Below are 24,539 nucleotides of genomic sequence, written 5' to 3'. Positions count from 1 at the left end.
TCCATTCGCTTCCGCTTATCCTTTTCAGGGTCGCGGGGGGCGCTGGAGCCTATCCCAGCTGTCATAGGGCGAGAGGCGGGGTACACCCTGGACAGGTCGCCAGTCTGTCGCAGGGCCAACACACAGGGACAGACAACCATTCGCACTCACATTCATTCGCACATTCACACCTAGTGACAATTTGGATTATCCAATTAACCTATTCCCACAAGCTGCATGTCTTTGGACGGTGGGAGGAAGCCGGAGTACCCGGAGGGAACCCACACAAACACGGGGAGAACATGCAAACTCCACACAGAAAGACCCCAGCCTGATGGTGGAATTGAACTCAGGACCTTCTTGCTGTGCGGCAACAGTGCTAACCACCGTGCCAATAATAATATATAGACCTCAAATAGTAAGGACATAAAGTAAGGATATCAATTTTAAAAACATTGTCTATTGTGTCCATGTTTTATAGGTTTATGTATGTTTTAAATTTGTTTGTTTGGTTGGGTTTTTTTGCTCTCTCGCTATTCAAGTGATGGCAATTTGCAGCAAGTGAGATATGTCACTTGTGCTGTCGTATATGAATTATGCATATTAAGGATGGTGCTCTGTAATTATCAGAAGTCTGAGGAAGAAGCTTTGGCTCAATATGTCAAACAGTAAACCCATCAGGATGGTCACTTGCAATTTACCTATTAAACATTATGTTAGATTTAAAAGCATATCTCATCTTTATCACATGACGAAACAGTGGAAGGAAGAACTCCCTTTTTAATTGGAAGAAACCTTCAGGGTGGTTCAGGGCAGAGGGAGGAGCAGCCATCTGTATGACTGTATGACTGGCTGGAGGATGCAGGGGGACAAATACAGCCATAGACAAAAGCTAATGATATGCAGCAAAAGCATGTAAACGCAAGGAAGTGAAGAAACGCTCAGAGACCCCCAGCATCCTGAGCCTTTAGGGGTGGTTCAGGGTCACTTGATCCAACTATAAACTAAATACTTTAAACTATATGCTTTAAAAAGGGGGGAGAAAGGGGAGTTTATGTGTAACTAATAGGGAGGCTATCTGTCTCCTAAATGCAAACTGGTTGGTTCCACAGGAGAGCGGCCCGAAAGCTGAAGCCTCGCCAGTCTGAAAGTGAAATGCTCTCTTGGTTTGATGTCCTACTAAAAGGTCCAAGATATGATAAGGCATAATCATTCAGGACTGTACGTGAAGAGTAGGAGTTTAAATTAAATTCTGTATTTAAGATAGAGCCAATAAAGAGAAATGAATAAGTAAGATATCTGATCTTCAGTTCTAGTTTCTGTTAGGAGTTTTACTTCAGCAGTTTGGATGAGCTGAATGCCTTTTAGGGAGCTTTTAGAGCAGCTCCATAATAAGGAAATATAATAGTTGAGCTTTTCTGCATCACTCTGAGATATGATATTTTTTCCAATTTTAGACATATTGTGCAGATAAAGGAAAGCAGTACTACATATTTGTTTAATGTGTTCATTGAATGACATAGTTTGCTTGAAAATGACTCCAATATTCCTCATAGTGTTACTGGAGGCCAAGAGAAAGCTTCAGGGGCCGAGTACAATATGTTTTTTCTGAATCTAGAAGTAACAAGTTACAGATCATCCAGGCTTAATACCTTTGTAACACGCCTGTAGTATTGATTAACTTGTGTCATCTGACTTCACGTAAGTTTTGTAGAACTGATTGTCATTTGCGTAACAATTATAATGTATGCAGGGTTTTCTACTAATACTGCATAAAGGAAGTATAAAAACATGAAACATATTGGTCCCAGCACCAAACCCTGTGGAACTCCGTGACTGGGCAAGGAAAGACAAGAAAGTGCAGAAAAACCCACAAAAACCCACTTAGTTTACATTTCAAAAAGTTGATTCTGTTCACTTTTTGGGATTTTCTTACCTGGATGATTGAGTATGCATGAAAAAATTACAAGCTAACAAATAAATACAGTTTCAGTGTAGCATATTGTCTTTAAAACCAAAAGTGCGTTCTCATCTCTGTAGTCAAATATTGCGATCAACAGTATGCACTGAGGTGTAACATGACAAGCACAAATGAAACCACCGCAGGGGTTGCACTGCTCTTAAACAGTAAACAGTATATGAGGTAAATCATTTATGATCTATAAAAGTAAATGCAAAATTTGAATGATAAAACTCAAACACTTTCATTACATTTCTTTGCTTTTCAAATTACATCTTCAACACTAAAAGTGATTCGACTTTATATAGAAGCAAGTTCTCTGCACTTCACCAAGACAAATAATTCAAATGTGAAATCATTTAGTTCATGTCTTGTCTTGCCTACAGGGGATTACGCTTACCACACCAAAGTTATAAGACTGAAATACTGAGTGACAAAGTGTGAAGTCTGGATCAGATCAAGTGAGAAGCTTCTCTTTTTCCTTCTCTCTCTCTCTCACACACACACACTCTATCCACACACACACAAACAGAAGAGTGAAGATAGAGAGACTGAGAGAGGGAGGGGTGGACAAGCTGTGGGAACATGCTGCTGAATAATTACCACTGACATCAGAATAGTTTTCTTTAGCTCTCTGAAGTGGCACAGCTCATTTGTACAGCCTGGAGCCATGTAGAGGTGTGTGTGAGTGCAACAGAGAAAGTCAAAGAGAGACCAAGAGGGAAAAAATTATAGAAAAATTGTAATACACTGACACACATTAAACAGTATAACACTTATTGAAGTTTCTTGAGCTTAATAGCACAAGAGTTCACCTGGTTTTTATGTGTGTTTATTTGTGTGCGCCCATAAGGTAGTGATTATTTTTGATTTAGTCTTCTAGCTGTCAATGTGTGACACCACGACAGCTGAACATGCCCTGGGGAGCCATTTCCGTCTAAGTGGACCTTAAAAAACAGGAAACATCTTCAAATCCCACTGAAGCGAAGAAGAGGATCAGGCCTACTGACTCTATACAATTCTCTTACTTTACAAACGAGCACACACCCAAATGCAAGTGCCTGAACATAGCGTGCACAGACCCAGAACACACACACACACAGTCCCACCTGAGCCCTCCTGAATAGACACCATTCTCCACCCTGACAGCCGGGAACAATACAGGTGAAAACACAGCTTTTCAAAGACAGAATTGACCTGTCTGAACACATCAAGCGTCCTCGCCACCCGCTTCACCGCGTAAGCTTTTCCGTGCTGAGATGACTTCAGGTGATATCGTGTTTCTATGCGGCTACACTTTTCTTCGCCTTCACTTGCATTGGCTTTGTAACAGATATGAGGTTTGTGTTTCCAATGTTAAATCCAGCGGGCAAAGAAAACGTCATGTCAGACTGTGCCTTTGGCTAAAAGCTTGTAAGACTTTGTGGGCTGAGGACAGGGACTAGAAAGAGAGAGCAGATTTCTCCTGTTTTGGCTTCCTGTTAAATCCAGAATTGAATTCAAAATCGTGCTCCTCACATACAAGGTCTTAAATAATCAGGCCCCATCTTATCTTAATGACCTTGTAGTACCATATCACCCTATTAGAGCACTTCACTCTCGCTCTGCAGGCCTACTTGTTGTTCCTAGAGTATTTAAAAGTAGAATGGGAGGGAGAGCCTTCAGTTTTCAGGCCCCTCTTCTGTGGAACCAGCTTCCAGTTTGGATTCAGGAGACAGACACTATCTCTACTTTTAAGATTAGGCTTCAAACTTTCCTTTTTGCTAAAGCATATAGTTAGGGCTGGACCAGGTGACCCTGAATCCTCCCTTAGTTATGCTGCAATAGACGTAGGCTGCCGGGGGATTCCCATGATGCATTGAGTTTTTCCTTTCCAGTCACCTTTCTCACTCACTATGTGTTAACAGACCTCTCTGTATTGAATCATATCTGTTATTAACCTCTGTCTCTCTTCCACAGCATGTCTTTTATCCTGTCTTCCTTCTCTCACCCCAACCGGTTACAGCAGATGGCCCCGCCCCTCCCTGAGCCTGGTTCTGCCGGAGGTTTCTTCCTGTTAAAAGGGAGTTTTTCCTTCCCACTGTCGCCAAAGTGCTGCTCATAGGGGGTCATATGATTGTTGGGTTTTTCTCTGTATCTATGAAGCGTCTTGAGGCGACTTTTGTTGTGATTTGGCGCTATATAAATAAAATTGAATTGAATTGAATTGAGGCCTTTCTCCACTGGATTACTCAAAGTAATTGTCATGAATATTCTGATCTTTGACTGCAAACCAGTCATTAATATAAAAGTGTACCAGATTTCACCAGAACGCCAAAGTTTGGTGTGAGCTAAAACTCTGTCAAAAATAGAAAACATTGAAACCATTTCAATCAGCAACAAGCCGCAGTGTTATCTTATCATCTGTTTATTGAATTTGTAGATTGAACACAATTTACCAAACTTAAATTTTAGGTTTGTAATCAATGTACATAAGAACAAATCTTGGTTTTAAGCTAAATACATTTAATTGTGTCTGTGAATTCACAGGTGTGTGAGTGAAACCAACATATAAACCGGGTGGTGACTCATTTTAGCTAGGCGTACTCATGACAGTTTTCGTGTGTGTGTTTATTAAGGAGGTGGGTAGACCAGTGAGGACATGGAGTGCCTGGAGGAGGACGGTGGTCTAAAGATTGGAGACTTCCATCCAGAACTCTGGCCGAATGACACGTCTGGGGTAAAAGGTCCTCCTTGAAAACGGCTGGGAGACGATAAGAGAGGCAAACTGTTAATCTACTGTAACAACAACGAGGCATAATTGGATACACTACATGTCATTAAATGTAACCTTCTCTCATTGATGCAGTTTTCTTGTTGTGTTTTATGTGGGGCAGAATCAACACAAATTTCACAGTAGTGAGATTTCTACATGTCATGTTCTCTGCGTTTTGAGTTAAAGTTTCTTCTGGATGACCCATGTTTGAGTTGGTTTCAGCTGTATACTCACCTGTTACCGCTCCCCTCGTTATCGGCTGTGTCTATATATATTGTCTCTGTTTCTGTTTATTCATTATCCCTCATAGCTGTGTGTAGCTCTCCACAGTACCTCGGCACTCTGAGTTTGACAGTGACGCTGTATCTCCTAGCAATCTTTAGAGTTGTTCATTCGCTTGCTTATCTGTTTGTTCCTGTGTATTTTTAGACTATGAGAATTAAATGCTCATTTTGAGTTTACTCCTGCCGTTTTGTGTGTTCTGACATTGTGTCCACAAATAAATAGCTCACACAGTCATGACACTGCATGTTTTTCTTGAAACAAATGAACTTCTACAAAATGAAAAGCACACAAATGATCAGCACCTGCAATAAACTTAGGAAAACCTGAGACGTTTTGAAGTGTTTTTTAAACGAATACACAAAAAACAAAACTAATCAGTAAAAAAAACATCAGAAAGGCTCACAGGATATAAAATCTACACAGAACAGTGGCCCCAGCCACACCGGAGATTCGAACCACTAGCCTGCTTGCTGTGAGATAACAATGCTAATCACTACATCACCATGCTGCCTATGATATTGTTTTGATGTATTTAATGAATTAAACTTGTTACCTCACTGTGGCTGAGCATGCGGCGTGACTGGCTGACATGTTTGGGTTGGACGATCTGTGAGGCATGGTGCCTGCACATTACACAAGATAAAACCAGGGTTAATCCTTAACACAAGTCAGATAAAAATGGCTCACAATGATTAAAAAAATTCCTGGGTCATTATAGGCTTATGTGTCTCTTGTTCCACCTCAAGAGCATGTTTCATTTGGAAAACCATCAGAGACGGCAAGATAAACAGGTGAGTCATCTTCCAGAGTAATTTGCATCAAACTTGCACAGATGTTGCTACCAACAAACCAGGCAAAACACCTAAAGCTTGTACACACGCCTCTGCAGCAGTTAGGTCTATAATTAATGACACAGCTCATCCTTATCTTGCAGTAACCATCAATCAAATCTTCTGTAAAAAGTATTTTTAACAGCATAATCAATCCACTGATGGTTACAAAATGATCCTCTTGTATATTAGCGTATATCCTGAACTAACCTGCTATGTAGGTATAGTAGATATCTACAATGTCTAAAGTGATAAAGGAAGAGCAACTAAAGGACTGTCATCTTATTTATCTCTATTGATTTATTTACTATAGGTGGTCAAATCATCAGTTTCTAAGTCTCAAAATAGCAATAAACATAAGTGTACGATGACAGCATTTCCAGCAAATGGAAATATCTGACACAGATGACACCTCTTCCATTAGTTAAAACCAAAACAGTAGCTGCATAACAGGCAGTAGAAAGCACATACCAGTCCATCCATCTTGTGAAGCTCTGATAAATGAGCCAGAGTTAGGCTGAAAGACAGATTCACAGAGAAACAGCACAAATCACAATGTTTTATTTGCTTAATACTTTCCATCATAATATACCAAAGCCTCAAAGTCAATGTCAGGATGCTGTGTAATCTCGACAGAATCTCATTCATAACAATGATAGACAGCGAGCGAAGTAACTGGGACTTACTTTCCAGAACAGACTCCTTTGATCCACCTCCATGTTTTCAGTGCTGCCAGACAGGAAGGCACACTTCATTAGTTCTGTTGGCTTCACTGTTTTTAACAGTGCAGTTACATTAGTATTTATTTTTTCAATAGTAAAACACTGACACATCCTTAGCGAACAGTGGACGTTGCAGAAATTTTGCAAAAATTCATGTACAAATGAAATCGAGAAAACATGGTATGATGTGGTGAAATAAATCTGACCTTCTATGTTCTATACGTATTTTAAACAGTTTTAGATAATTTATTAATTCTACACTAAACTGTAGAAGAAAAACTGTAAATGAACTTCAAAGATTATATTATTCACCTTTTATTTTTACCAAAATCATGACTCTTGTGTGTAGTTTACTGTACTTGTGATAGAAAACATCGATTATTTGAGGTTGGGGGATTTTCAAAATATAAATCATTCACTCTGTGATACTTTAAGCAAGATCAAAATCATTTGAGACCAAATTTATATTATAATGGCGCCACTTCACCCGCGTTGCCACCCAGCAAAGCAGAAAGACATCTATCAGTGACTAAAGTGCCAGCGGCTGAATTGACCCTGCAGGAAATGACATTTATATCCGCTCTCCATCTTTTAAAGCCAGTGTCTCAGTGGATAAAATAACAATAATACTATTAAATTCTGACACTCAATCTGTCCTGTGTCAGTACTGTGTAGGAAACCCAGTACGCTTTCCTGATTAAACCCAAGCAAAGATCAGCTTATTCAGGTGTGTGGATAGCCGCAGGGCAGGGCAAAGCTCACGGCAACGAAAGCTAACATAAGACATCAGTAGTGAAGCCAGGATATAACTTGTTTGTGCTGTGAACTACCTCCTACTTTCTCTCTCTCTGAAACCTGAGGTATAGTAAGAGAATAATATAGGCCAAAGAAGAAAAATTAGCAGCATGAGATAGAATGAAGAGAGTATTAATCAAGGTCAGCGCTATTAAGGAAAATTGTGAAATAGTAGACAGAGACTATACTCACACGTTAGTAGCTGAAGAGTGTCGTGAGAGGGACACAGAGGAGTTATATGGTATCTGTAAGACTTAGAAGAAAAAGAAGGAGCAAAATTTAAAGTAACTTAAAACATGCTGTATGCTATTAGTGACAGACATTATTTAGTTATTCATAAAATGAACCACTTAGATGGTTGTTTTACAGTCTAAAAGTAACAAGGTTACAAAAGTTTCTGGTCTTTGTGCATGATTTTTTTGCAACAAGCACTCATAGATTTAAATAAATATAATCTTTTATTATAATTAATTATAATAAAAGATGTTTTATCTGCTTCATTGACTGTAGCAATAACAAAGTGTATAAAATAAACAAACCATGTGTTGTATATTAACTAAAAAAGTCACTTTGTTAGGTACACCATGCTGTTAATGATTGGACCCTCTTTTGCCTTCAGAACTGTCTTAATTCTTCATAACACATATTCAACAGGGTGCTGGAAACATTCCTAAGAGATTTTGATTCATAATGAAATGACGACATCACACAGTTGTTGTAGATTTGTTATCTGCAGATCCGTGAAACTCTCTTATTCCATTACATTCAAGAGGCCACTGCTGGATTGAGATCTGGTGATTGTGGAGCCAATTTACAGTCAACTCATGTTAAAGAAATCAGTTTGAGTTTTGTGCTGGACATCAATAATATCAACAATACTCAGGTAGACTGTGATGTTTAAACAATTGGCATTAAGCGGCCACCCTGAACTCACTCATGCACTGACAACACGGTTCCACTCCCAAATCCAAAGACTTCCCTCTATATACAGACTACACAACTATCATCACCTCTGTGCAATGCTTAATTTACGGGCTATAACCCACACTGTAAATATATGACACTATTTTTCCCCCAATTTGTATATTTGCAGAGTTCTTACTTGTGGATACTGTTCACATGTACACAGTGCTACAGAACTGTGTACCTCACCCCCCTTTCTTTTCCCACCTGCACTGAATAGAAGACACTTTGTATCTCACTGTACATGTGTATAGTGACAATAAAAGGCATTGTATTCTGTTCAAATTGTCCCAAGAAATCCCCCCCGGACCATCACACCACCGCCAGCCTGAACTGTTGACACATGGAAGGGTAGATCCCTGCTTATTTATGAGAAATTTTGACCCCTACCACTAGTATTGTCCAGTTTTGGTGAGCCCATGGGAGCTGTAAACTCACCCTCCTATTCTTAACTGACAGGAGTGGAGTGTGGTGTTTAAGGCCAAATGTGTTATCCATTCAGAGATGTTCTTTTGCTGCCTTCCTATCAGCTCACAGCAGTCTGGCATTATCCTCTGACCTCAGATATCAGCAATAGAGAACTCCCACTCACTGGATATTTTCTTTACCCATCTGACACCAACAACCACGCCACGTTCAAAGTCATTTAAATCAATTTTCTTCCACCTTCCAATGCTCAATTTGAACATCAGGTTGTCCCGTCCATGTGTATATGGCTAAATGCACTGAATTGCTCCTACATGACTAGCTGACTAGATATTAATGTTAACAAGCAGTTGAACAGCTATATCTGTGAAGTGGACAGTGAGTGCACATATACAATTCTTGCATAGGACAGAATTAGTAATAAAAATTGTTAATGGTACACAGTATGTCTGCGTAGTTTGTCAGGCGCCATCAAAAAACAGATCATTACAGTTGCCAATACAATAAGAGAAAGTTTACCTGGTTTATGTTCATGTGGGGTTTGGGAACTATGGCTCATATGGTGCCCAGATGAAGCTTTGGTACTGAGTAACAGGAGTAATAAATAATGTTAATCACTTACACAAAGTGCACCTGCTGGACTGAAACCTACACTAAGATAGCAGATGATGGCATTTCTGCATGAAATCAGAGTGGATTAAGACATAAGAGATGAATGTAACTGTGGTACTTTTATAGATTATTCTACGCAGACTTATAAGTCTGTATTTTTATTGCTGAATTCATTTCAACATGCCCATGGAAACACTAAAGCATCACTATAGTTGAACCATAGATGTGCCAGGAGTGACACCTAGTGAACGGTGCAGTAGAACAACCAGTTGGTTGTAAAAGTCTTTAATCACAGATAGAAAACTAAACTGGCTTTTAACTGCCTCCACTAATCATTATTTACTATTTAGGGGAGCAATAACTGGCTTTACTAGGCAGAAACTGACAATTACACATTGGGTTAACTATCTATTCAGTGTTGTACCTCTGAAGCTTTAGTGCATTTTCCAGCTTAGCAATGTAGGCACTCTGTTCATTCAGCTTCCTGTTAATTGGAAAAATAAATAAGAAACTCTTCCATCTTTTCACAAACTGCAGCTTATTTCAAATCTAATCTAACTTACTTTGTCATCTGCTGCATTTCTTGCTTCATCCTCACTACTGCCTCCTCTAGCTTTTCATTCTGCAAGTGATTAATTGATAAGTTTGGTACACTAGGTGGCATAAGCATCTGTTTCAGTTACTGTTGTCTTCAGAGCTAGACAGCCAGTGTGGTAGATGAGTTAAATGCTGCAGACTGATAGAAAAATACAATTTTAAGGCAAAGAAATAATAAAAAAAAAAAAATCACCCTTTGCTCGTAGTGAGTGAAGAGCCTCTTTTGATGTTTTTCCTGGTACTTTATAACCTGGGAAAATGCAGAATAAGTGCTGTTTTTGCAAGTTCTGCATTACCCTATTGCATTTAAATCTCCATACATTTTGGGATATATTTAAATGCTATACAGCACAATTGTTTACAGGTCACTGGTGATATACAATCGGATTATAGGTGTTTATATGAAGCGAGAAAATGACTGAACTTGGCTGATTTCCGTTAAGTGCTTGGCTGCCACCACCTTGATGTTTGAGAAAAGGGCCTTCACACCAGAGCTGCTCTGAAACAAGCACATTTAACATAACTAACGACAGCAGAATATTCAACTTTTAATAGACTGATTATTAATGTGGCTATCCCACCCCAACACCCACAGTTACCTGAGGATTTCATGAGAAAAGAGTGCTTACTTTGTCAGACAGTGGTGACAGTTGGCATTTAGCGCTGCAGATTAAACAGCTGCCTGGTTGGCCTGAAAGAAAGATTATATTTAAACCAAAAATACAAAGTGAAGAATATAATGCTGGCTTGCAAGGATAGGAAGGACTGAAAATTGACATTAAGGGTTTCTGTCTGTGAAACAAAATCAGTTAAATGGCTTTGTCTAACCACGGGAGACAGACAAAGGCAAAGAAAGTCTGATTAAGGTGAGACCAATCATGAACAACTCCAGGGCTAATGAATAGTGATTAAAGGACCTCCAGGAGTACCATCCATTGGTGAATGGTGTAATTTCACTCTCAATTTTTGAATGAAAGATATAATCACAGAGAATCACTGGTTTTCTTTATAATATAACAATCTCTAACACTGATATTTGATCTATCTTAAACATAGATCCCTAGGGAGATCCTTTCCTTTAGAGACAACTTAGAAACATGCAACACTCAGTGCAAAAAAATAAATAATCAGCTCTGCAATATCACTTAGAGCCCAACAGATGTCCCTGTCTAATCATACTTTCATTTGCTGGGGAGTAGGAAGGCTGTAGACTTGGTGCTTAAATATATGCAGGTATTCCAAACAGTGATTGTTTTGACTGTGTTTGCAACAAAACTGTTTATGTACCTCTCTGATAACCTCTCTGATGACAATCACTACAGATGACATGGCCACAGGTTGTGACCGCCAGTTTGCGGTCAGCACTTTGAGGAAGAAAGCAGGAATTGCAGCAAACCCAGGAAGCCATTTCAAAACCTGCAGGAAAACAAGATTAGGTGAGGAGTTAATGAGCTAATTTAGCTAACGTTCTTTGCTAAATTACGTTTATGAATTAGCATATTTAGCTAAACGGTCTTCTAACTCTTATTTACACATGTGTATTAAAATTGTTGCTGCATATCTTCTATATATAGTTCGTTTTTACAGCCATATTTCATTAAGGTTTATTAGATAACTATATTTATTACTTTGAAAACCTTGTGACTGCTAGTGAAGCTAAAGGCTAATTTAGCTTATATTAGTTCTGTCCTACTCCTAGAGTCATTAATGGTTAATATATGTCCTCACTGCTTATAATAAAGGTAACTTCACCTTTTCGCTGATGGTCAATTGTTGTTGAAGTTGTTTGTCCAACTTCTAACTTAAATTGCTGAAAACCTGTAAATACCTATTTAAAATTATGCCTGTTGGACATTTGAACACCAGGTAAGCTATGAGTGAAATGCATCATAATCACATGATGATTCTTATGCTATTAGCTTATATTTTCTAAAACCATAGTACGTAATTATAACACATTCAACCTTTGTAAACATTGTGTATATTTTCCTAATTGCTGGCTATTTTCACCTTATTTAGGGCAAAATTGCAGTAATATAAACTATTATATTGAGTTAATGTCACACAAATCAAAGATTACAATGACCTAATGCCTCAAACAATATTTTATTCAACAAAAAACATTGCAAAAAAACAAAAAAAACAAAAAACATTTTGCAAGCATTTTGCAAGTTACCATGAATGTCATGGTAACTTTGGACTTTTAATCATTTCTTTGAACTGTTCTTTTTCCAGAGTGAAAAGCATACATCTTTAAATACGTTCAAGCTCTATGCACCCAAATCTTGGTTTTATTTATTTATTTAGGATTTTCTGTAATCCACGGCATCAAGAGAAAACATGCAGGCTCAAATATATGTCCACATTCATTTAAGTGCTTTAATAAACGGTGCTAAATGTTTTATTCTGTATTTTAACTTGACAAGACCAAGGCCAGTTAACTTTTGTGATCATGATTAACTACAACTGCTAGTTTCTCTTTTTAGCATAAAAAAGATTTGATTGACACCACTGATTAGATTGACCAATGAGAAAGTCCAAGGAACTCAGATTTAAACATGAGAATTGTAGATTTACGCAAGTTGGGAAGATTTTTGGAAATGATTTCTAAACAACTGAAGTTTCCAAGATCATCAGTTCAAACAATTGTACACATGTTATTTGGATGTTTCACCACTTTTTCACTCTGAAAGAAGACGCAAATTGTCATGAAAGAAAATTGGTTAGGATGTTGAGGAACAACCGGGGGAATGAGGATCAAGCCTGCCACGAACTGGTAACTGCTGGAAGACTAGTGTCACTGTCAACAGTGAAGCGAGTTTTATATCGCCATGCATTGAGAGAATGCCAACCAAGAAAGAAGCCCTGACTCTAATATGAACTTTAATTTTGACTTAAATTAAGAACTAAGAACACTACCAGCTAACAAGCATGAGGTGGTAGCCTCATGTTCTGGGTCTGTTTTGCTGTCAGTGGTTCTGGTACATTGCACAAAGTGGGTGAAATCATGAAGAAGGCCTACCTCCAAATTCTTCAACTTTACCTCAAATCAGCAACTAGATTGAATGCAATTGGGTGTTAGAACAGGACAGTGACCCCAAACACATCAAAACTGGTTTCGGAATTGATAAAGCAGGCTAATATTAGGTCTCTGGAGTGGCCTTCCCAAAGCCCTGACCTCAACGTTATTGAAGATTTGTGAACTATGCCTAAAAGCTAAATCTTTGCCAAGAAAGCAATCGATCTACAAGACGTCTACCAATTTAGCCAAGTAGAGTGGTGAAATAGCCAGCCAAAATTATACCTTCATGGCTACAAAAAGTGGCGGATGCAATTTGAGAAGGGTCTTGCTAATCAAATATGATTGGGGGTATATGTATATATTTGATCCAACATGTATAATTGTGACCCTGAATGGATTAAAGAAAATCCAAAATAGATTGAAACTTGACCACCCAATTTTTGATTATAATCATTAAAAATGTGTGCTGCACAGTCATTCCACAGTTCACAGAAATCACAAACCCCAGATCACCACAACTTCATGCCCATGACGAATGTATGTACTTCATATCACAACTGTATATACAATAGCTTTAAACACCATACTCTAGAGCATCGCACCAGCTGTTTGGTAAAAACTGGCCTTTTTATTAAGCATTACAGCCCTAGAGCACTCAAACTTCACTGGTACAGGTGTGTGAAATAAAAGTAAAAACAATGAGGCTGGTCAAAGTTGTTCATCAGACCAGTTTCTTCTCGATGAAGAAGTCTTTGAGTCTTTTCATCTGCCAGAAACCAACCACCAGCAGAATGGAGGTCTGCACTGCAGCCCACCACAACACTTTGCTGTTGGTGTTCTCAGTGATCTGACGAAATACCTCCTCCTTCTCCTGAATGACAACAGGCAACAAAATAAAAAGAAAGAGAGAAGAATAGAATTGATAACCTGTTATATGATGTAATTTTACCATTTTACAATGAATAGATTCTCCTTCATTGGTAGCAGTGGAAAAAAGTACTTCAAGATTCTTGACCTAAAATGAAGCTTATATCTGATATACTGGTCTCCTTACTGTATTTCAGGTTTAAACAACTGTTAAGACAGTAAAATATTTATTTACCCTCTGGAACTCCTGCTGCCTGGTGATGTGAATCATCTGCTCCGTCAGGTGTCTAAGACTGTTCTCCAGGGCCTCCATGCTGTCCTTGGTCCTATCAGCATTGTGACCAACTGTGAACTCTCCCATTTGTACATCCAAATGTAGCTTCTGTGTAGCAAAATCGATAAACAGAAGTTAATGTTAACTATTAGTCAGTGTTTAAACAGGGAGTCCATTTATGTATTTTGCTTTGTTTTGAATAACATTTGTTCTGTGTGTCCACATTTCTCACCAGACGTTCACGGGCAAAGACAGAAAAACCTGTCGAGTTTGTTTTAAAGCAAAGAAGATGCTGAGCAGAAGTGTGAGCTGTGAAGGTGAATTTACCAAATTTCCCATATCGCTTGGACAACACAATCTGAAAAGTAGGAAAGTTACTATTATTATTAGGCTGTAATAAGCACTTGTTTTTGTTTATTTGTTTCTTTTTCATTTCCAAAGATACATATTTTTAGTGTAACATCACGTGACGACATTCAAGTATCGTTTGAGTCCAGTACCTCACTGTTTGAATCTTTTACTGTCACAGTGAGGCCAAGTTGAGGTAATTTTGATAACGCCTTCACATCCCAAGGCTCCAAAAGAAAAAAGCCTAAAGGTAAGAGACACACACATGAGTGCAGACATATACACAAACAAAATTACACACACAGTAACTGCAAAGACCCATAGCAAGCTTGCAAGATTCGTGACATATGCTTATGATAAGATTGATCATTTCCAGTTTGTTTATTCTGTGGTTATCAAAACTCACCGTAATCATTAAAAAGTCTTAAATAGTCTGCAATTAACATCAAGGAAAAAAGATCTGAGAAATGTTAAGTAATGTAAAGTATCGCAAAACACACATCCAGCTCAGTAAATATGGAAAACTGCCAAGAGAATCACTGAACTGCCGTGTGGTAAATAAGAACCAAATACAGTTTGTTTTAGCGACTCTCAGGTAGCTGTGTACCCAGGTGTTGTTACTTGGTTATACATCCTTAAATACAATGCTTTTTCATGAGGTTCTTTCGTGAGGAGATCTTTAAAAGTACTCATTTTGATTTCCAACTCTTGAACCTTGCAGTTGGTGGAATGCTCTTTATATTTCTTTCTTTATTGTATCCATTTAACTACTGGATACATTGGAAGTGTTTCATTTAAAACAAGGCTTGAATAGCTTTTTATGGTTTTTGCACTTGCTCAAATTAGAAACATAATATTGTGCATGTAAAGATACTGTGTGATTCAAAAATCACATGGTTTTTAACATTTGTAAATAATTACATTCACCCTCAATCACTGATTCCACTTTTATTGCTATGATTGGGTATCATAAATGATACTCAGGAGGACTTTTCCCCATCTAAAACACTCACCGGTCACTAGTGTGTCTTCAGGAATCTCCTCAATGATGCATTTCTCCTCCTGCACTCCAAGATGAAAAAACATGGCAGCAGCCAGCATCAGGTAACACTGAAGGAGAAAGCCAGTGCCTTGCAAACCCATTTTATGTTAACAGCAAACTATTAGATTACACTTAACAGTGACCTAATGCTTTGCCTGCAGATCCAGTAGAGCCTTTATGTAGATCTGCAAATTCTAGCTCAAGTTTGAGGTATTTTCCATCTAATGATGTCCATATGTGAGAGTGTGAGAAACTCACAGGTGCTACTTTGTGTGACAAGTTATTCTGGTAATTTTGTAACTGGTTAACCTGGCGACCAATAGAAAAGCTGCAATGGCAAGCATGTACCTGATATAGGGTATCTAGCAGTTTCTTCGTTTCACTGCAGATTATATTTATATTCTGACACTAACACGAGGTAGGAATAAGCATCATGAACTTTCGGTCACATATAACAATTTGTAGTGTCACTTATAAAAAATGTTGTGTGTTTATCAAGGATGTACTTTACAGTTACCTCAGTAAAATTCGAGAAGGTGCTTTCCAGTTTTTTTCTGTACTTTAGAGCAGCGAAACCTTTTTTGCGCCACGGACTGGTTTATGCCCGACAATATTTTCATGGACCGGCCTTTAAGGTGTCGCGGATAAATACAACAAAATAAAACTAGTACTGGTACCGAAAAAAAGAACATTTATTCATAACACACATGAAAAGACCCAGGAAAACCGAGTAAACGATAAAAACGATAACAAAATAACGCTGAAAACCGATAAAAACCCTGAAAACTATACATTTCACACCTGAGCCTCAACTCTCGCGGCCCGGTACCAAACGACTCACGGACCGGTACCGGTCCGAGGCCCGGGGGTTGGGGACCGCTGCTTTAGAGTACCAAAGGACAATTATATGCAAAATATTAGCACATTGTAATATAGTAAGTTGATTGTTTGACAGTGTCCCGTTATGTAATCAGTGTAGGAAATGTAATCCAGTCCATTGCGTAAAATGCCATATGTTTACCTTAGATGAGGTCACATGCAGAGAAAACTCCCACACACACTGAATGAACGCATCTCATATTTAGCATCTGCAAAAGTTGTCATTTCTAAAGTAAGCAAAGAATCAGATTTCCTTCTCATCCCACACTCTGGTAACTTTACAGGAAGCTTGAATAGTAAATCAGTACTTTTATCATACCAATAAAATAACCACAGGTTTTATACTGTGTCTGTTAAAAATGCAATTTCACAAACAAAGCAGGGATATTTCTCATGACATCGCACTAAACTGGATGTTTACGTTACTCTTACTTCTAACACATAGTTAGTGAACCTACAATAGAAATGCTAAAACACACATCTTTAGCTCAGTAATTTTCCTCTCCCTCGTCATTCCGAACGGAAGGACATCCCTCATGTCCCAGATGTTTCGTTCTTATTGCTATTCAGTCTGCCGTCTGTAGTTTCAGTGCTGGCTTGGTGGGAATATCTGTTTTAAATATTTACGCTAATATCGTTTACTTAAAATTATGTCGTCTTCATCGTGCCCTGAAAGAAAAGGTAATTTTTCTATGTACATATATATTTTTGTGCAGTAGGATTTATGCTTTATAGCCTTTATGCGAAATTAATTTCTTGCTTTAAGATTTTAAACTTTGAGTTCTAAACATTTCATGGACTCTTTAATCACTGGAGATCACTTGTGTTCACTTTATGACCAACACTTTATTAGAGTGAATTCAGTCCAAAACTGTGTGAACCGAGGTCAGCTTGTCCTCTACGCTCCATTGGATCCTGCAAACCCAACATCAGTAATATTAACTTAATGCATGCCTAATATTTAGAGGTGATAATCGACAGTTTTAATTAAACGACGCCACCATTTGTTTCTTGAGAAAACAGGAATCAAAGAGGAAACAGTATTGTAAGTTGTATTTACATTTTATTGACCTTTACAAAAAAAAATACACATATTTTTAGTGTTTTAGTATTTTACAATGCAAGTTTTTCTGTTTTAACTCAGTAATGTGAAGGAATACAAATTATTTCAGATTTCATATGCTGTACACTACAGGTTAAAATCCTGTCAATAAATATATCCATTTTCTTTAGGAAAACAAGCGCAATGTTTTTTTAAACATTATGTTTTAAATTTAGGAAAGTGTATATGTCACTTTTGTTATCATATTACTTCTGCTAATGGGGCTATTGAAGCACCGTATTTCCACCTTTTCTTCGTTTGATATAATTTGTATAATTTTGGATCTTATACCAGGATTTATTTCTAAATAAAAGCTACTGGGAGTAGCAAACAAATATTTGTGATCTTCAGAAGTGTCAAAGCAAATCCAATTACAGTGCCAACTTGTGTTGTCAGCTCATTTTCTAATTACCAAACAGCACTGATCTCTCCCCAGACAATTTTGATAATCTGCCAAAACTGAATTGGTGTCTAATGGCTATTTTGCCAAACTACACCTCTTTAGTGCTGTCAGATCTATCAATGTGAACGGAAGATTAAGGATTTTTTTAAGGCACACTCTCCCAGTTGAACAGTCACATAATCGGTATGTATATTAGTGATTTCCACAGAAACAGTTTGGCCAGGGAGAACCGATGGAAGCTGGTTTGTGATGGTTAAACTTCATGTGATTAAATCGCGGACCTTTTACTGTTGCTGTTGCGTCTTCGTCCTTTCCTCCCTTTTCTGGCTTTCCTCTCCTTCTTCTTTCTCCTCTCCTTCCTCTCTTTCTTTTCCCTCCTTTCCTGGCCTAGTCATAAACAGTTGTCTGGGAAACACTTCCGCTCTTCCTCCAGCAGGGGACAGGCTGCTCCATTGTTGGCTGGGTGCATTATGATGTAGCGTGTGCGGTGCTGAACGCCTGACTCTCCACATTTGCCCTTGCACAAGCCCCAGGGAGACCACACTGACACTTCACAGTCCAGAGGGGTATCTGCAGAGAAGGGCGGGCAGCATAGCAATCATATTAACAATCAGGTTTCCATTCTGCTAATTTGTTGTTCTTAAGTCTTTGCACATGACTTTAATTTTAAAGATGAGTAATATGTCGTAATCAGGAAAATCTTCTTTTCTTTTTATAACACAAAATTATTAAAGGATGTTGCCGTGCTTTGTGTGTAGGCCTTATGAACCCACATTTTCTCATTATAGACTCTTAGCAGTGGTTGCACTGCTGCAGTTAATTTTAATTTTGCTTTACTTTCATTTGTAGAGTGGGTTTTTGCTCATTGTGCTTACTGTTTACAGAGTAAACAGTGCTGCTACTTAATGACTCCTCTGCAACAGATCATGATTTAGCCCCTTATTAGGAGACACCTCAATTATAATAGAGGGTAAGGAAGCATCCTCTGACTTTCTGCTTTTTCAGCTAACCTAATAAAAATGTAATCCTTTTAAAGTCTTATCATCACATCATGTTTTTTGGTGCTTTCAGACTACTTGCTGATGTACCTCAGTCAAGCTCTCGGTGGGCTTCTATGCAGCTGATATGAATCGCAGTTGTCAGTTAAAGAGTAGAAAAGCAGAAGGATGGGAGGTTGTATGGAAGCTGCATAGATGGACATTTGGATATCAAGTGAAAGGCTGATAACTCCCTTTAAAATTTATGTTCAAGAATGACAAAGCGAAGGTTAATGTGACAAAAGGTTGCAGAAACGCAAAGATGATTTAACCTGATTTTCCATCAGTGTCTCGCAGATCTAGAACAGGTGCTTACTGATCATTAAAGAAAAGCTTTGTTCAAGCTCTGGGGAGAATACACAAATATGATGGAGGGATAATGACAGGGGTAGGATAAACAGACACAAGGGTAAGCTGGAGCATTGGGAACAGGGGGAGGAAACCCCAACAGATTGTTGGCCATTCTCTGTTGTTTGTTGATGGGTTGTCGGGGGAACGGTCTTGTAGTCTGTGATGCTGACTCAGACCCTTGCAGTTACCCTCAACCCTGCTTCTGATTAATGCTCTGTCAGCTCTTTTGCCAGGCCAACATGCTATCTATTACTTTTTCCCCCCTTAAAAAAACTTTTCCTGGTCAAGTCATCTATTTAGACTTTCCGTGGTGAATTATGCTTTTATAAAAGGCTGTTTTGCCCTCCCTATCACATGCATCATTCACACAAAGTTACTTGTCTGCTGCATTGCTAACTTTTAGTTTGATACAGCTTTTCCATGTACATTTTCCAAGATGTCTTTGTATTCTTCCTTTCTGTACAGAAGAGTCTTAAATAGTCTCGGAACCCACATATCCAGCTTCACCCATGAAATAAAGTCCAGTGTTTATGTCCCACTTGGCATCATGACTAAAAGTTTACTGTATATAATTTCTACACAGTTTCATAAAGTACTCTTTGACATTTTTATCACACATATTCTGGCTCTTATACTAGATGCCAGATGTGTTTCTGGTATTTTCTGGTACCCTGACTCTGGCTTGGATTTTCTGGTCTTTGGTTGGAAACAATTTAGTTTGTGTGTGGCCTGTAATGTTTCCTAAATTCCCCCAAAATGAGCAAGTCCCTGCCTTAAGTTAAAACCTTACATCTGAGTTTGACAAAGCATGTAGAATGCTGTATTCATTTTATTCTGTATATACTTTTAGTTTAGCCTTTAACAACAAGTATAATATATATAGTATCAGTAGAATAAGAAAGACACTATAGAGTTGGTGTTCTTCTGACGTCTGTCTTTGTCTCATATGTTTGCCTAATTCAGTTATGGATGCATTAAGGGTTTGTCACCAGAATGACTTGTAGCTGCCAAGACAGTATCTTGAATGCAGAATTGGTGTGTTAACCAGAACCATTGAGGATTGGGATTAATGTAGAGTTCTCTTTCAATTGTCACTCAGTAGATTACTCAGTTTTCAGAGAACCGGGGTTACGCGAGTAATGGTTCACGCATGGATCTGTGTTAAGACATAAAGGAGGACATGATGCCATTTAAACGACTGCTCCTAATTTTCTCATAAAAATTTATCAAAACATAGGACTCTAATGAGTGCGAAACTGAGACCAAACTGAGATGTTAACTGCCACATCCTTGAGTTCTAGCTTTTGTTATTGTGCTCTGTACTATGCTGTAAAATGCATGCTTCAAAGAAAGTAGATGAATCATATAAAAACAGAAATTCTTAATTTACTTGTTATTCAGACTTACTTATGAGCTTATCTTCAATCTCATTTCCTGTTGGCAGCTGGTTGGATTGAGTGGGCTCAATGGGCAGGCTGATGATCTGATTGGTCTTCTTTATTTTGGTCAGTGTGACCTTCGCAATGGGTGGTAGGTGCTTTAGGCGGGGGTAGAAGAAGGAATTGGCTGGGTGACTAGGGAAAGAGGAAGTGATCTGTGAAGAGGAAAATGGACAAGGAATATCTATCAAGATATGCGTTGTAACAAGCCTCTTCAGACTGATTTTGCTGCTGCGTGGGCTTACAATTGATACTAAAAGTTTAAATTACAGTTTAATAGAAAAGAAAGCTGGTATCACAGCAACAGCTGCCATATTCTTTAGATTTTTGCTGGAGGATTTAGGGAAGTATAAATGTCTTTAGGTGCTTCCTGGAGGCAGATAGTGCACACAGCTGTGTCTGTGGTGGCTTAATTACCTTTATCAACATTACTAAACCTCAAATACTCTCATATAGTTTACTAGTAACACTTTAATTGATTTTCTGTTATGTCTCACTGAACTCAGCCTGGTGAGGATTTCCATATACAGTGGAACTCCAACTTATGAATACCCCATTTAATGAAAAATTCAAGTTACGAAGGCACTCACAGCAATATTTCTGCCCGTGTTACGGCAAAATGCCCACGTAACGAAATCCGCTGGCTCTGATTGGCTGAGCCCAGAATGGCTACAATGCCCACAATGCCTTCCGAATCATGTGACAACCCCCTTGGCGTTCGCTGTTCCACTTGAACGACGTATTGTTGTTGCAGTTAGCAATTAGCCTATAGCCTATCGTTCACTCAAAAGGCGCGATGGGTGCTTCGACTTAAGAAAATTTTCGACTTACGAAAGACCCTCGGGAACGAATTAATTTCGTAAGTCGGGGTTCCACTGTAGTGCATTATAATATAAATTCAGCAATATGACCAAATTGTGAAAAAGTCAGAAAGTTTATGTTTTGTTTCCCTGTTTCTTCATAGTCTTTTTCAGTTTTTTGTACTATTTTGACATTACTGTCTAACCAGCTAACTTAACATTTGTAGCTGATGAAAAAGCCGTCTTAAATATGAAAAAAAGATGCTGGTATTGACCAGACCTAAATTATCCCTGGACCATTGTGCTTGCAGTGTACTGATGGATAAGACTTACACCATGTTATTGGTCGAGGGATGCATTTTAAAACTTATAATTATGTTTAAATTTACCTTAAATATAGCCTTATAGTTATGTCTCTATTCTTTTTGCTTTTTCTGGTTGAAATGTGCAGGAATAAATATTCTAATGAATGTAGTTTATTTTGTTAAAACAGTGTTGTAATTTTTGGTCAAATTCAACAGCCGTAGAGTGTCGCTGTACATCACTTCAATACAGCATCTCTGTATGAGTCTAATAGAAACACTAATTTTTTCATTGCTAGCTGTTGACAATCAGGATTTCTAAATACCCGGGTTTACTATGGATTCATGCACCTGTGCTGCCCACCTGTGTGATTTTATCCTGTGGGATGGTCTCAAAGTTGGGGGACGAGAAGGTGAACCCACTGTCAGTTCCTGCATCATATGGAAAAAGATCCACTGACACATTTTCTTTCCAGTGGTCGCCATCACACAGGTCTATACTGTCCACACCCACAAACCAGTCCGGGCTTGGGACGATCCGTACAATAAATGACAGCTGTGAATGGAGAAAGTAAAACATAAGAAGTGAGTTAAAATGTAGCCACAGGCAGATATGAGAATAGAAAAGGAAAGAAAAACATGATAAAATCCTTTCCAAACATCTTTCCAACACCTTTGTTCTCAAACCTCCTTTAAGGACCACTAAATACTTCTAAATCATATATGATGTCTGTGCTTTACAATGATTTATTTTATTGTGCATTAATATGCTCTTTTTTAAGCATGACATAATAGAGATTCACCACTCTACAAGTGCACTTTTGTTCCAGCATGGCTTGCTTTTATTTTGGTGACCATCTTATGTTTCCAATTGGCTTTTTCCAAGCTTAACAAATTTTCGTCAGATGTGCCAGAGGTTTTATTAGCTACCCAGAGACTCATCAGTGGGAAGTTTAACTGCAAACTTCTGCAGAGGTTACATAATTCGAAGAGACGTTAATTAGACTCGTTACAGTTACAGAAGCTCGCTTTTTGGTGTAGTTTACAGGGGAAAAAAAACTGTCAGGAGCTTGTTTTATAGGAACATTTTGTTGCTGCATCAGCCTAATTAAAGAGGCATTATGCAGTTTTTCTCACAGTATAACTTCATATTATGAACAATTATCAGTACTGTGGCAGGTTATTATTTGACTACAAAGGTTGCAATTTTGATATATATATATATATATTCACATTATATATTTAAGGTTTTGGCTTTTATTACCATTGGTTATAATAACAGACACAGTTGCAATGGAGCAACATAGCAACAAAACATCTTCAGTAGAAATAATGTTCAAGTTTACACCAAATTTCTTATTTGCACTTACATGAAATTTAAATAAAAGTGAAACATTGACACTGAAATATTTGTAACCCTTGCAAACTACAGTGGAAGTTATTGTATAATCTGATGTGGTGCTGATTCCTAGAATGATCATTTCCACTTTAAAACAGTTTATTTATATTGTGGCCAAATTTTAAACCTGTTTGGTCTGGGTACCTATCTGTAAGGCTTTATTATTGGGCTAAACAGAGCTATGATTCTAAGTGCTTATTTGGGAATTCTGCACACCACCTTATCTATGCTGACCTGTCAGTGACAGGCCTTGCATGTACTTGATGCCCTGTTGAGAAACTTACAAAGGAGTGCCTGGCAAAGACCTCAAACTCAGTGTTCATCTGGCCTGTGCCGCCCACGACAGCGGGAGCGGAGAGGATCCCATAAACACTCTGGATGCGTTCACCGGCCGTCTCGACTTCCTTCACAAGCGTCCAAGCCTCACCTTTCTCCGTGAACTCCCTCACTCCATTGCTGGCAAACTCATTACGTTGCCACATGTGGTAGTCAGAGCTGTGGGTCACCCCTAATGGAAAAGAAAGGATGAAAAATTGTTGTTTCAGCAGGTGTTAGTCTGAATAGTGAGATCATATACAGTACATCTCGGCAAAGGGAAATTAATGGAGTTCTGTGACTGTTTACTAGTGTTTTTGGTCTGAATTGGGCAGATGTATAACATCCTACTAGTGGGTAAAATTCGATACAAATAAAAAATAGGATTGTTTTTGAATAACTCTATAGTAAACAGTTGGTGCATTCCTCTTCTGATTTATTCAAAAGACATTTTACGTAGTAGCTTTCTGTTTTTCAACCACCCAATAGATCTTGCCACATTGACCTGAAAATAATGTGACCAATAACTTGCCTTAGGTTAGGTGCACTTACCAATAAGATTTGACCACTGTGCAGGAGGACGGTAGCGAGGATACTGCTTAGGAAAAGCTGCCTGGGTCCACTTGCCAGTAAATGTTAGACTATACTGGGCAGTTTCTGAAGCTGTGCACATGGGGATGTCAGTGGGGACAGGCATTGAATGAATTCCTTGGCCCAGACTTAGCATCAAGACAATCAGGTGACAGAGTGCCTCGGAGAAGGAGATAGTCATTTTTGTGGTGTCCATGATTAGAGTAGATCGGGGGAGAAGACCTGAATGAGGTGCATAAAAGAAAATAGTAAAGAAGGAAGACTAGTCAGTAATAATATAGAGCTGCAAAGAAGTACCTGGTCAGTTACTACACAGTAAACACTATTTTGTACTTTTTTCTTTTATAAAGGTCTTATAACAGTGGCCTAACCATAAATATTGGTTTTCCAAATAAAAGCCTTCTCATTTTTTTTGATTCTTATAATCTTATATATTTAAGACAG

General features: G+C 38.3%; 3 protein-coding genes and 1 long non-coding RNA gene across 6 annotated transcripts in view; 1 reads left to right on the top strand and 3 right to left on the bottom strand.

Annotated features, from left to right (window-relative positions):
* Positions 1–4,330: 4,330 nt before the first annotated feature.
* On the bottom strand, positions 4,331–11,332 carry rnf212 (ring finger protein 212). The gene is made up of 12 exons (XM_085176645.1): positions 11,212–11,332; positions 10,554–10,615; positions 10,349–10,423; positions 10,118–10,174; positions 9,891–9,949; positions 9,752–9,811; positions 9,235–9,299; positions 7,519–7,579; positions 6,496–6,538; positions 6,281–6,326; positions 5,533–5,602; positions 4,331–4,682 (listed from the first exon to the last, which is right to left on the bottom strand). The coding sequence occupies exons 1-12, from the start codon at positions 11,330–11,332 to the stop codon at positions 4,553–4,555; spliced, it is 849 nt and encodes a 282-aa protein (XP_085032771.1). The 3' UTR covers positions 4,331–4,552.
* Positions 10,693–24,539, top strand: part of LOC146524008 (uncharacterized) — a 192,248-nt gene continuing 178,401 nt past the window's right edge. The window contains exons 1-4 of one of the 3 annotated variants that reach the window (XR_014876739.1): positions 10,693–11,157; positions 11,247–11,360; positions 14,323–14,404; positions 14,617–24,539. The exon at positions 14,617–24,539 is cut by the window's right edge and continues 21,494 nt beyond it. This is a non-coding gene — a long non-coding RNA (uncharacterized LOC146524008). Of the gene's footprint in view, positions 11,158–11,246; positions 11,361–14,322; positions 14,453–14,616 lie in introns of those variants that run through there. The other 2 variants (XR_014876741.1, XR_014876740.1) reach the window with 2 other exon arrangements.
* LOC146524015 (transmembrane emp24 domain-containing protein 11) lies at positions 12,107–15,578 on the bottom strand. Its single transcript, XM_085176656.1, has 5 exons — positions 15,449–15,578; positions 14,588–14,679; positions 14,320–14,445; positions 14,049–14,195; positions 12,107–13,817 (listed from the first exon to the last, which is right to left on the bottom strand). Exons 1-5 carry the CDS (start codon positions 15,576–15,578, stop codon positions 13,668–13,670), a joined length of 645 nt encoding a protein of 214 aa, XP_085032782.1. The 3' UTR covers positions 12,107–13,667.
* On the bottom strand, positions 17,400–24,291 carry spon2b (spondin 2b, extracellular matrix protein). Its single transcript, XM_085176604.1, has 5 exons — positions 24,057–24,291; positions 23,474–23,697; positions 22,155–22,346; positions 20,657–20,843; positions 17,400–18,431 (listed from the first exon to the last, which is right to left on the bottom strand). The coding sequence occupies exons 1-5, from the start codon at positions 24,289–24,291 to the stop codon at positions 18,253–18,255; spliced, it is 1,017 nt and encodes a 338-aa protein (XP_085032730.1). The 3' UTR covers positions 17,400–18,252.

The sequence above is a fragment of the Neolamprologus multifasciatus genome, chromosome 2, assembly GCF_963576455.1.
Source record: "Neolamprologus multifasciatus chromosome 2, fNeoMul1.2, whole genome shotgun sequence".
Taxonomy (NCBI): Eukaryota; Metazoa; Chordata; class Actinopteri; order Cichliformes; family Cichlidae; genus Neolamprologus; species Neolamprologus multifasciatus.
The sequence above is the reverse complement of the archived record's forward strand: the minus strand, read 5'-3'. Positions and strand labels throughout refer to the sequence as shown.

Bases quoted from the DNA above. Each gene is read 5' to 3' on its own strand.
- spon2b (XM_085176604.1), bottom strand. From the start codon at position 24,291: ATGGACACCACAAAAATGACTATCTCCTTCTCCGAGGCACTCTGTCAC. The intron at 20,844-22,154 runs GTGGGCAGCACA...TCCTCTTCACAG, and splicing joins CACAGGATAAAATCACACAG to ATCACTTCCTCTTTCCCTAG. The intron at 18,432-20,656 runs GTAAGTCTGAAT...CCTTCTCTGCAG, and splicing joins GATTGAAGATAAGCTCATAA to ATACCCCTCTGGACTGTGAA.
- LOC146524015 (XM_085176656.1), bottom strand. From the start codon at position 15,578: ATGGGTTTGCAAGGCACTGGCTTTCTCCTTCAGTGTTACCTGATGCTG. The intron at 14,196-14,319 runs GTGAGAAATGTG...TTTGCTACACAG, and splicing joins TCTTTGCCCGTGAACGTCTG to AAGCTACATTTGGATGTACA. The intron at 13,818-14,048 runs GTAAATAAATAT...GTTGTCATTCAG, and splicing joins GGCAGCAGGAGTTCCAGAGG to GAGAAGGAGGAGGTATTTCG.
- rnf212 (XM_085176645.1), bottom strand. From the start codon at position 11,332: ATGGCTTCCTGGGTTTGCTGCAATTCCTGCTTTCTTCCTCAAAGTGCT. The intron at 9,950-10,117 runs GTGATTTTTTTT...AATCACTTGCAG, and splicing joins TCACTCACTACGAGCAAAGG to AATGAAAAGCTAGAGGAGGC. The intron at 4,683-5,532 runs GTAACAAGTTTA...ATCGTCTCCCAG, and splicing joins GCATGCTCAGCCACAGTGAG to CCGTTTTCAAGGAGGACCTT.